General features: G+C 43.6%; 1 protein-coding gene across 1 annotated transcript; it reads left to right on the top strand.

Moving 5' to 3' along the window:
- Window positions 1-1,718: 1,718 nt before the first annotated feature.
- On the top strand, window positions 1,719-11,688 carry aadac (arylacetamide deacetylase). The gene is made up of 5 exons (XM_053422697.1): window positions 1,719-2,123; window positions 4,238-4,466; window positions 5,027-5,096; window positions 7,285-7,456; window positions 8,924-11,688. Exons 1-5 carry the CDS (start codon window positions 1,983-1,985, stop codon window positions 9,539-9,541), a joined length of 1,230 nt encoding a protein of 409 aa, XP_053278672.1. The 5' UTR covers window positions 1,719-1,982; the 3' UTR covers window positions 9,542-11,688.
- Window positions 11,689-13,451: the final 1,763 nt, after the last annotated feature.

Genomic DNA, 13,451 nt, shown 5'->3' with positions numbered 1-13,451 from the left:
AAACCTAACCTATATTTTAAATAATTGTATTCTTAAGAGCAGTTAATGATTTATGTTCGCCTCCCACCACACTTTCCATCAGACAAAAAAGTGCAACAAATAAAGTAGCCTTTTTAAGCAACACAATGGACCCTCTTCCCCAATATAAAATTTGTCTGGAGCCGCAAAACATATTTGATAACAAAGCTAATAAAGTTTTATATAAAGTTATACTATACTAAACTATGGTTTGTTGCATTTATGAAATTATCGAACAACAATAAAGAAAACTGTTGACATTTGATTGATATTTTTACCTGTTACAACAAAGGAAAAACCAAACGCTTATGAAGAGAAGAAAATACACAGGCAAGTGTCAGCCTACTTTGAAATAAATTAAACACAGACCTTTGTAGGGTTATTTGAGTCCTCCCCGTATTTGTGGAAAATGTATGAAATAAGAAGTACCCTATTTTTAAATAAATAAAAACATATAGCTGCAGCCTAATAGCTTAAAAATATATATTTTAGTTGGCGAAATATTTAAACGAAAAGTGAGAGCAGGTCAGGCTGGAGGCGGACACAGAAACTGCAGCTCGGTAGAAACCAACTGCAGCTTCTGCTCTGATCAAGACGCTGAGCTCTGATCAGCTGAGACCAGAGAAACTCTGTGTTTTCACTGTTTCCACTGAGCAGCCGGTGAGTCAGTGACCAGCTCCTTCACGTGAAGGAGCTCTGGTCTTGTGTCTCTGAGCGAGTGCGCGGGGCGGGGGGCGGAGCCTCGGGACCGGTGCGCTATCTGGGGCACACACACACACACACACACTCGCCCGCTCCTGGTACTTCATGACGGCCTGATACGATGATGTTTTAAAAAATGATCGTGACTTAGTCAACCACCAACATTTTCGTCTCGTCTCGTCAACAAGTTAAAATAGATTTAGTCATGCGCTTCACTTCAAAGATCCAGGTTTTTTTTGGCGTGAGAAATTGGATGTGTGGCGTGAGTGCGTGTGAAAACATGCAAAAGCGTGTGTCACACGGCGGAAGCGTGAGAGTTGGCAGCTCTGGGTTTAATTACCTTCATATGTGATGCTTCAGTAATTGCCGGTCTTACATTTGCCCTGGGAGACTTTGAGGCTATTAATGCTCGACATAATGAGATTCTCACGCCTGTGTGGACCAGCCTGACTGCTTCCCACCACAACGCAACTCCTGTAGAGCTAAATCAATCCCTCTGTGCAGGACCCTTTCAAAGCCTGAGTGCCTGAGAGAGTCATATTGCGTCGACAGTCGGGGCTGCCAAGAAACGACACTCATCTGGCTCTGGCACCCAATCATATTATTAGCTCTGGCTGCCTGACAACTGCGGTTAACTTGCACTACATACACTTTGTTTTGCTGCGTTGAGGAGGTTCCTAGAGCAGAAAACACTGGAGAATGATCCTTTACACACAGCTGACATTATTGCGCACAAACTGAAATAATCTGGAGTATATGGAGAAACCCCCAGTGGTGTAATATTTCTCATGTAGTTCTTAACGTGTGCAAAGTTAACATTACTGCACCGGCTGCATCTCGGCACAGATTTCCCACGCGCATCCTGTTCAAGCTGCGGACGTTTCAGAAGCACCTGAGGAATTTGCGGCGCGGGCCAAGGTGGGACGGTTCTGCCTCCTGAGCGCAGCGGGGCGTGCGCGCGCTCTCCAGCCTCCATATCACCGACACTGGCCATGACTTCCACAGCTGCACGAGACACGGACACGCATCGCGGCACGCGCACGAGCAGCAAAGGAAAGCCAGGAGCATGCACGCCGACATAACCATCAAATGACAACCGGGCACGTGCTGTCGTATTTATCTGGTGCGGAGTCAACATTGAATTCCGTGCGTAAAAAGCTTTCCGTCGCGCGCCGGAGCGACTTGAGAACAGGCTGCAGCTCACAGCCCGTTGGTGTTTCGCAGCCTGCAGTCAGACAGTTGCCGGGGACGCACGTTGTAAAATGAGGTTGGGAAGCATAATTCTATTCGTCGCCCTCTGCTCGCTCACAGCTTATTATATTTATGAGCCCATTCCCGAGGAGATAGAGGAGAAATGGAAACTCATGCTGACCAACTGCTTCTTCAGAAGTCTCAGCCACCTGGTAAGAATGATGAATACAAATGGATTCTGGCACCTCTTGGCTGGACATTAGGTCTGCGTGGCTCTGACAGCCACTTTGGAAATGAATCCCTATAGGATGAAATAGTCTTTAATCTACCAGTCTACCCTGGCTGTATTTATTTATTCACTTTTATACAAATTTTGATAATTTAAACTTCTAATTAATACAGTAATACTGAAGATTGTTGCTGTTGTCTGTTCTCAGAGTGAGTATAAGGTGCCTAGTTAAACGTTTACTGTGTTTTGCTGATGTAGATATGCTGTACACACTGGTTACCCCAGATTATATCAGATGCTAATCCATGTGTTGTATAGTCCTGCTCACCTGTTCTAATAATAGACCCTATTAAGGAAACTGTTGATGAGTGTTAGACGCATGCGGTGCACGGAGCTTATTGTGATGTGTTTGCTTTAAGTGCTTACATGGTTGGTAAAATAAACGGTGGGTTTATTCTCATACGTCTTTGTCACTGCTAAAAAGTATTATTTAATCAATTCCACGACTAGGAAGGTCACACAATATAAGTTATTAGATCACAGTTATAAATGAAGAACTATTTCAGATTCTTTGGAAAAAATTGACTGCCTCTGACACAACAGGGCTTTGTTATTTCTTGCTGCAGGGATATTGGGTTAGTTTGAAAGACTTTTAGCATGGACATTTTATTCTTAAAATATTCAAATTATCTTTATTGTGTATTTTCTAACGTCTAACTTGTCTCTGAATCAAACCTTTTACTTTAGCCATAACCAGGCATCCTCTCGTGGTCAGGGTGCTTTGATTCAATTTTAGACTGGGAGAATGTAGACACTAATCACAAGTGACAGTTACACTGATTAGACGCAATGTCACTTCTTGAGGTTGATTTAATTTTGCAACATGAAAAAAGGGGTTTGCATGAGATTAGAGCAAGTTTGACAAGAGCTAAACAGATCATCTCCAAGAGCTGCAGGTGTTGTGGGGTGTTCCCAGTATGCAGTGGGCCAGAGAAGGAGAAAACAGCACAAATGGCTGAAAACCTTAATCCTGGCTATGATAGAAACACACGTCCTAGTGCATAAGGGGCTGCATGGCCACAAAGCGAGTCAGCCTGCCCTTTGCTGACCCCCGTCCACAGCAGAATGCACCTCCAGCATGCATTATTCTCAGAAACTGAGCCACAGAGCAATCAGAGAAGATGGCCTGGTGAAAAGAGTCTCATTTTCTTTAACATCATGTGAATGAGTGGGTCGAGAGGCTGCAGCAGCAGGTCGCACTACAGGGAGAGCACATGCAGAGTGCGGAGGCAGCGTGATGCTCTGCTTCTGGGAAAACCTTGCGTGCTTGCATGTGCTGGAAAAAAAACAAGTCTGATCCACTGAGGTCCCACCTGCAATTTACAGGACTTAAAGGATCTGATGCGAGAGACCCGGTGCCTGATACCACAGGGCACCTTCAGAGGTCTTGTGGAGTCCATGCCTCAACGGTTCAGAGCTGTTTTGGCAGCACCATTGAGACTTATGCAATGTTAGGTAGATGGTTGTAGTGCTGTGGCCGAATCGACGTATGTTCCAGTACTTTTACAATAAGTTTTAGTTTAGCAGTGTAATCTGTTCTGTGAGGCTCCTTCTATTATTACTTCAGTAAATTATCATTTTAATTATTTTAGGCAGAAAGTAGGAGAATGCCTCAGTAGTTTTCTTTCCTCCTTTCATGATATGAAAGCCTGATACTTTGGAGTGGATGACTCTCTGATATGTGGCCACAGCAGAAGTGCATCAGCTGATCCCCCTCATGCCAGCCACAGACTGCTTGCCTCATCCGACACGATGCACCAGGGGTGAAGCTTTTATAGCCTCATTTATTTTTGAACTCATCAAAGACGTCTAAAGACGAATAACTCCAGGGGGCTGCTGACGTGTTACCAGACCACATTCACATGACTGTAGCCTCTCCCTCGCTCGCACTGTGACGTGGCCACATAGTTCAGCATCTTAGGCCTTTCTGTTTAGGATATTATGAGCTTTAGTCAGGGTGGTCGCTTTCGTAGAATTAACTGATTTACAGTAACTTTACTACACAGGGTAAATTATGTAATATGCTTCTCTCTCCAGGCGGACCTCAGTGAACTACTGGGGCTGAAGGACTACATGGGGGTAATGTACATCATTACTCTGGCCGAAAGGGTGGTGCCCGTGTCCGACGAGCACGTCAAGGTGACGGAGGAGAACTTCGACGGAGTGGAGGTGGTGATCTACCAGCCGAGGCAACAGGGCGATGGCGAAGAGCTCCGGAGAGCCATCATATACCTGCACGGGGGAGGATGGTGCCTCGGCAGCTCCCGTAAGTTGATGGGTTCGGCCTGTTGTCTCGTTCATCCCGAATAATTAGGACTCTCTGACTAAAGACTGCGTCAGAGACGGATGAGTGGGCAATACCCATGTTCTTGTGATGTCTTCATCGCGCGGTAATAACACCATTACTCAGAGTCAGCATTCACCGTTTGATTGATGTTATAAATGACTGTACAGGCGCCCGATGACAGCTGTGGTGACAGCTACATAAATAATGAACAAACTGTCAAACGCAAAAAAGCTTTCTCGGGTTTTCCTGGAGGAAATAACGTGCCGGCTGCTGGAGCGGCGGGCGACCTCAGAGGGTGTTTACCCCTGCCAGTCCAAAACCTAAAGACATTGCATGCAGTTTGACACATGCATGCTGCTCTCGCAATCTGTTGACTGGCTGCAGCTATTACAGAAACGTGGCTCTTGCCAAGACAGGCTGCTAGACATGTTAATCTGCAGTGTTGCTCTCATGTAAGGTGATGGAAGTCAGTTTCTGTGGATGTCTGAGGTGCTTTGGAATCTCCGTTCTGATCTGTCTGTCTTCTCTTGTCTTTCCAGGAATGAGTCCATACGATCTCCTGGCCAGAAAATTAGTCACTGAGCTCGATGCAGTTGTTCTTTCTGTGGAGTAAGTATTATTCTATAGTCAGCTTTATGCAGATGATACGGTGCAAATACTGCTGAGTCATTAACACAGCAACAACTTCCCCCTGCATCAATCTCCAATTATAATGACACTCAGAGAGCACAGACCTCTGACAAGGCCCAACAGTCCAATGCAAATTCACTTGATCTGGATTTTTATTTGGATTTGCATCAAACTGCTCACACTCATAAATGCCAGTCCCCTTAATTGTGTGTTCCCATTAAAAGCCACAAATTGTTCTCAGAGAAATCAACAGAAATGTTGAAGAACATTCTATCTCTATGTTAACAAAGTGATGGATCTTATCCTTAATGACTTCTTCTCTGACTCCGTATCCTCCCTCCACTAACCGCTAACTAAGAGACAAACTTGCAGGGTGCTGCCCCATCTCACCATCAAAGCGGTGTTTCCCATTAATTATCTCGGCTGTGGTGGCACACTTTATTCTGATTTGTCTCGCCACAGTCTGATAGTGAACCAAAATATTGTACTCTGCTCATTTCTACATTGTATAGCTGTGTGCTATGCTTTTTGCTTTGCCATTTGCATTTGGGACCATAAAGTTGTTACCATCCACGCAGGCAGCCGGACTCCGTAGATTCAGCTGCATTTGTGCATGTACCTGCAACTTTTCTTTCACTCTTTATTCTCTCCACCTGCTACTTCTCTGTACCTACATCCCCCCCCCCCCCCCCCCCCCGCGCCACCACCATAGATTTAATGAATTCTGTGGGAAAGCTGCAGAGTAAGAGAAACAAAACCCTTCCACGAACAATGTTAAAACAAAAACAAATTTGGCAGAGGAACATTTACATTACTAAGCCACCAAAGTCATTTCATTTTTGTAACTGATGAATAAAAATGGCATTTTTCCTTAGCACTTTTCCTCGCACATATTTCATTTTTTTCATGAGCCTGTCCTTTACAGAACAGATGGAAGTGAGGATGCAGTAGAAACAGGTTTTCATTGCTGAACTCACTGTTGGTCTTTGGCACATCCACTTCTAACTCCTCCTCTAAATCCTCTGCACTGTAACTTTGTCCTGCCGATACTCTCTCTATCCCCTCGTTCACCACTCATGGTTTTATCAGTCAACAAGTGAGGTGACTCAGTCACTAAGTCACACGTTCTTTTTCTTATGTGTGAATTGTGTTTGTTGATGCACCGTATTTGACAGTGCCAGCCGGACTGGATCGGTGTGTGTACGGGCTGTGGGAGCACATTTCCTTATCTGCCTCCATCCAAATTCCTGTGTGCAATTTGTTAAAGGTTCAGTGGGTAATTCCAGCACTTCACGGTCTCAGGGTCAGCCATGTGTAACATTTTAGCTCACAGACTGAACCATCTATAGAGATGACACCAGCAGGGCACGGGTCAGTGCAAAAAGAGAAAACTCTTTAAGTGAATGAATGTAATGGACCTTATTTTGCCCTTAAGCTGTTGCGACAGATTTTAAGTGAGCAAGTTTAGAGGAATTTATTTGAAATGACTTGGGTGTTTATACTTGTCTGTTGTTGGGTTCCTAGGATATTACAAAACACTGCGGTCATGCAACTGAAACCTTTTACCGCTTTCCCAAGATGGTCTCACTCTTTTGGACTTTTCTTTTTAATAGTAAAACTTCAGATACATTTAAAAATGAACCACAATGGTAGTGCACAAAAATTGCAAAGACCTGTATGTCCTCAAGTATATGTGCCTTTTCATCAGGATCCATTACGTATTCCCTGGAAGAATCATTGAAAATTAAAACAAACACAAACTGAAAGACCATTATTTTGTTCATGAGTATTAGCTGTCAATTTCTTGCAATTTTCTTAATAAATCTCAGCTTTTACTAAAACAGTGTGATTTTACATTTTCCTGCCTGGTTTGCTTCAGCAGCAGCAGCTTTTCTTTTTCACAGACTTCATTCTCCTTCTCCCAAACATGATCAGATTCAACGAGACATCTGAGTACTGTTTGTACCTCTGTTTCAAACCAATTTTAGTCTTAAGCTGATAATAAAAAACCCTCCTTTGGTTTGTCCTTTTTTCCATCCCGCTACGTCATCTCTTGACATTATCAACATGTTTACTTTTTTCCAAGCTCAAACAGTTTTCTGTCTCGTCCTGTCCTCTCATTTATTTATGTTCCAGCTTTAATCCTGTACCTTTTCTTTTTTTAAAGGTACCGCCTTGCCCCCGCTCACCACTTCCCCGTCCCGTACGAGGACGTTTACCGTGTGGTCAAACACTTCCTCCAGAAGGGGGTGCTGGCCCAGTACTCTGTGGACCCAGGACGCACGGCTGTGTCTGGGGATAGTGCTGGAGGGAACCTGGCCGCTGCCGTCTCTCAACAGGTTCTGAAGCTATTTTTTTGTCAGCAAGGAAATAAAAACCCTCTGTGATGAGATGACATGAGACAAGATTAATAACCCGGTTTATGGAAAATATTACTGAACCACAAGAACGCCTGTTGAGTACCTGAGATCAGCCAACATTGATGTGCTCTGACATGTATAGCTGTGCGATGGATCTCAGCTATGTAGCGGTATTCAATTAGAGCAAATCCCTCACAAATCCATGTTAACAGTCGAAGGAGAGAGAACTGGTTGCAGCTGAGCAGCAGTAGCAGGTGTCAAATCCACAGTAAACAAACACTCACAAGGTTTTAGGTCAAAAGAGAAAGAACAACCACATTTTCCGCAGTGCCACAGGCAACAGGTAGCTGAGGAGATAACGTGAGGTTGGAGACTGTGAGCCGCAGCATAGCAGGAAGTGCAACTCTCCCAAGATAATCTCTTTGGAATTTCATTTTCTAATATTGACCAAAGTTTAGGTTGTGGATGAATTTTCTGATGCTACCTGCGAGCTTCAGCACAGCTTTACAGAGTCTTAAGAACAGATGAGACTATGTCTTGTTGTATGCACGATTAAAGGCCATGAAGGGTGAGTTGAAAACGCTACATCAAAATGATTTTGCATCTGTATGTAAACGCTGAGCCATGCAGCATGGGCGGATTCGTTGCTAGGAGAACTGGCACTACACAGACAGCAATCTCCCGCCATTTCCAATTCTTCCTCACAGCAACTGTGACGTCGGCCTATAGAGCCAAGAACGGCTTTACAGGACTCCCCACGACTTTTCTCCTCATGCCCATGTGTGATCATGATGTTGGCCCGGCACCAGGGGCCCATGCTGGCCAAGTCATGGCGAGGATGAAGTCCTCTTTTTACTGCACCACAGCAAATATAAAGAATAATCATGGGAAAACTGTAAAACTAGGGTTTACCAGAAACTTTCATGTTTCATGTTCCCAGGTATAGGAAGTATAGACACATATATATATATATTAACTAAGGTTCAATAGTCATCTTATTTACATTTAAATTCCCTAGATCCGGATTTATATTCTGAGCAGCATCAAATTGCAAACATTCATAAATATCAGTCCCCTGAAAATGCTAGATTTTTTTTTAAGATTCTTGAATTATTTTCTGAGAAATCAAAAACAATTAGAAAAAGGCCTTCCCTCACAATGTTAAAGAAATGGAAGAGTCCTCTTATCTCACTGCATCAATGAGCAAAGCGCGTTCTAGCCCATTTGTCCTCATGCAGACAGTTACCGTACATCATTGTAATTCTTGGCAGCTCTATGGAGACAAAGACAAATTGAGAAGGTTCTAAGTTGACAGCCATGACTGGTACATTTGATCACTTGCTGTTGACTTAGAAAAAACATCAGCTCATATTTCATCTGATGGAGAAATAGACTGTTTTCCTTTAGGATTTTACTTGATTTTATTCTCTCCATCTCACTTCACAGTTACTGAAAGAGCCTGGACAACAGATCCAGCTGAAGGCCCAGGCGCTCATCTACCCAGTGCTGCAGGCGCTGGACCTCAACACTCCTTCATATCAGCAGAACCAGGACATGCCCATTCTACCCCGGACCCTCATGGTGCGGTTCTGGAGCGAGTACTTCACCAGCGACAAGGCTCTTTTCAGAGCCATGATGGCGAACACCCACAACAGCCCCGAGTCCTCCAGCCTGCTGAAGTTTGTCGACTGGAGCGCCTTCCTTCCTGAAACGTACCACAGAGAATACAACTACAGTGCGCCCGCTGTGGTGCAGGGAGTCGGAGGGGAGGCAGTCGGACCGTCGCGATCATTGGCCGACCCGAGGGCGTCACCGCTGCTGGTTCCAGACACGGCCTTACGCTCCCTGCCCAAGGCCCTCATCATGACCTGTGAGTATGACGTGCTCCGAGATGACGGCATCATGTATGCCACGCGGCTCCGGGCTGCTGGTGTCGAGGTGTCACATGAACACTATGACACGGGATTTCACGGAGCGCTGATGTTCACCGTGTGGCCGACCGACTTCCTGATTGGACGCCGCATGACAGACAACTATATCAAGTGGCTCAAGGAGAACTTGTAAAAACTCCTGACTTATCGCCTCAACGCACCAATGTTTGTTGAGGTGCAATTTGTTCTCCTTCTGGTGTTTAACTTTTTATTGTTTAATTCTTATTTGTTGGTCAGGCTATATTTCTGTAAATATACTTAGAAATATGTTAACTTCATTTATTGGCCCACTAATTCATAAAATAGCAGGTCAGGAAATGAGAATTTGAAATAATATTTGAAAGTATTTCACATATACTAGTTTGAGTAAAAAGCAATACATATGAAATTAGAATGGCACTATAGAGGGAACCCCTCAGCCTCATTTGCAGAGAATCCACATGAACCTTTATTGGGTTCTTTTCCGACCGACTGCAGCTTTCTACTGAGTCTCATGCTAATCAGCCTTGTAGCTTCGGTGTAATCCTCAAAAACAAACAGATTCATTCTCTTAGGCGGAGGTAATCATCACTTGTACACACACATGCACAACAATCATCAAATTACCCCGAGAAATGTGAAGGGAAAAGAAGTCAAAACCTGCAACATCGCTAAAGTTGTTATTGGTTTGGTCATTAATCTATTTTTAGCTGACTAACTGGCCCTGGCTCATTCCTCCATCCCCCTGCAGGACCTGCTACCTGTCCACTGCCTCAAGATCATATTAGTCATGCATACCAGTCATTACACAAATTGCTTTCCCATTAGAGGTTTGCAGAATCCAGGAAAAATCTTGGCAAAGCAGAACAGGATCGTTACATCAGCAGAAAAATACAGTCGCCTCGGCCAAAGTTCACATTCATCACTGAGCGCAAGCTGACACTGAAACCTGAGAACGTGTGGATGTTTTTGCAAAATCATGTCTCACGTGTGAAGGTCACTGACGTTGATTTAAAAAATTTGGCGAGCGCTGTTTTCTGAAAAAGAGCAAAAACAAGGACAGAACTAAACCTGAGTAGTTTGAGCAACTAAACAAATTACAGCTCACTTATGCTGGTATAGTAACTATGGTGCAATTCAATGGTATAACTGCATCTAGTGTCATTTACACCCACATGCAACAAAGTAACAAAATAAATACATGTTTCTGCCTGTTTGCATTGTAGCATGAGGGCTACACCCAAATAAATGTGATAAGCCACATTCCACACAGAGTATTGCTATTTATGTCAGTTAGATACAAGTAGAGCAGATGCTATAGCGACCTCTCAGCAGTCCTCACATCATGCATATACATTTGATGAATGGAAAAGAGACAGTGTTGCACTCTGTTAAAGAGAAAGAGAATCCTTCCAACACGTTTCATGCTTATCACTGTTACTTTTGTGTGTTGTGTTTCTAACTAACATGCAAACAAACAAACTAGAATAGAACTCCTGCCTCAAGGCCGTCAAGCCCATGAATCATTGTGAGAAATTATTGAAAATGAAATTGAACCATGCCTGGATCTGCCCCCTCATCCAGATCCACCCCAGGATTTGTTGGGTGTTTCCTCGGCTCATGGTCGTGCCTCACTTCATCAAAATTTCATGGGAATTGGTTGAGTAATAAATAAGCTAGAATTTCGCCTTGGCTCCTGTTAGAGGAGGTTGTAAGACCAAGTTCTTGCTTCATGAGGAAATGATGACATGAAACTGTGTGTAGTAAGAAGATTAAGTAAATGCCTAGCACATTTATTACATGCGTATGACTGATCTCACTGCAGTTTGTCATTCAACCTTTAGCCCCTAAAGTCCAAAAATGACTTGAAACCATAAACTTGTCTCCCCCTGTTTATCTTTATGTCTGTGGGAGAACTCACCTTGTGTCTTCTGGCTATCAGAAAGATAACAGGGAGGTAAAGGTTGAAATGAGCTTAGTTACAGTTGGTATGAAACAGAAAGGATTTTCTTGACTCAGCTTTTAGGCTCGTCTTTATTTCGATGTTTTCCCTCTGTCATTTTCGTTCCAGTGACTCATTTAGAAAAAAGAGATTAAAACAACCTCTTAAAGTATGTAACTTTTCAAACAAGTCAAAGCACTGCTGAGAAACGTGGCTCTTTTCATTAAGCACTGCTTCGTTTTCAGTTGTAAATATTACTCTTGCTATGTGTGTGTTGGATTCCTTCTTGTAGAGAGTTTGATTTGCATTTGCATTTTGATGTCATCTGACAATAAATTGACTTGACCTTTTACCATCAATGAGTTGTATTTTGTGTGCGATCAAGTCCCGCGTAAGGAAGAGAAAGACACGGGGGCTATAATGCCAAAAATGTAATCAAGAGCAAATTTGGAGTATTACTTATTTCATGATTTATTTCAAGTTTCCTTCGTTTTTTTCCCACCGGTTTGAAAGTTCAAGAAACCTTTGTTTTGAAACTCGATCCACATGCAGACATACACAGAAAACAAGGACAACTGATCTAATCAAATACAATTTACTGGCTTACAATCAGACCGCAAGAAAACACAGATGAAGACAAATGGAAACAGAGAGACTAAGTACACAAGGGAGGCAGGAAGCACGTTCGGACAGGTGCAGACAATCACAAGGGCTGGAAGCAGAAGAAGAAGTGATGTGATCGACAATAACTGTCTCGACTCAGGGGAGGCATCCGAACCTATCCCAGGATTCATTGCGCTTCAGTGAAAAATAGTTTTTCAAAGAGCTATTTGAACTGGCAAATGAGGATGCACACACTTCAACTCAACCTAACAGGGAATGGTGCCCATATTGAAAAAGCAGAGGGGTGTTAAAACTTTGCGATCATGTTTGTGAATTGACACAGGGAAAGTGAACAGGAGAATATTCTAACTCCGGACAAAATCAAATCCGCTCGGCGCTACACGGTGATATGTGAGGCTTCATGTAGCTGAGGCAGAGAGAACAGATGATCCGCAACCATACTGCGAATATGTCCACCAATCCACCACCCACACACACATTGTACCCAAGAGGTCGGAGAGGTAGAGAGGCTGACGCACGAGTGTGAACAATCCATTTGCACGAGAGCATTATTCAGTAAAGGTCAACCTCGTTCGTCAGGAGGCATAAAACAAAACAAGCCACAGCTCCCGGCTGTGGAGTGGAACACTCATGTGGTCCCACTGTACACTGGCCCAGTGTGCAGACAGGCAGGCGGCTAACAGCAGTAACGTGAAAAGGATTACGGCAGATGATTTAAACTGTGAATAATGTCTAGCTGTTTTGCGCAGATTACATAAGTACAGTTTAGAATGTCGACAAGTGGTTGCAGTGTTCAAAAACGAGGATGTGAGTAGGCACACACTCACACACACAAACACACACACACACACACACACACACACACACACACACACACACACACACACACAAACACACAAATAGGATGATTCATCTTAATTTTCAAAGGTCAAATTCTCTATATGAATCTGAAGCCAATTGGCTCATCAGGGCATTGTTTTTATTGCGTTAAGTCATTATAATCTCTTGAGATAAGCACTTTAAGAAACCACACATTTAACCTCACAAAGAAAAGCTGTACAAAGAGCATGTGCCCCGTGATGCAATTTCCCCCAGCCCCCATTGTCCGAACTCTGACACTGGATAATCTTTCAAAAGGGTTATTGCATCAGGCTATCACATTCTATTTAATACAGAGCTTCAGGTTTGGTGTTTGTATTCACGTGTACTTTCCTGCTGCTTCCTCTCACCGGCTCCCTCTCTGGCTTTCTTTGCGAAACACGAAACCTGCACAGCTAATATTTCATTCTTTCTTGACCCTTTGTTCGTCCCCGGAGAGACGCCAGTGTAAATGAGATGACAGCTCAGGCTTGGTGTGATCGTGGTTAAGACTGAGGCGCCTGATCCTGGCCGATCGTGTGAAGTTAAATGCTTTTAATGAGGATTCAGGGTTTGAGTTTAACAATCAGAGGTCAATGAAGGTCAAGTATGAAGATAGAGCTAAAACCTTAAAATCATT

The sequence above is a fragment of the Pleuronectes platessa genome, chromosome 5, assembly GCF_947347685.1.
Source record: "Pleuronectes platessa chromosome 5, fPlePla1.1, whole genome shotgun sequence".
Lineage (NCBI taxonomy): Eukaryota > Metazoa > Chordata > Actinopteri > Pleuronectiformes > Pleuronectidae > Pleuronectes > Pleuronectes platessa.
Note: the sequence above shows the minus strand (reverse complement) of the source record. Positions and strands in the feature narration are given on the sequence as shown.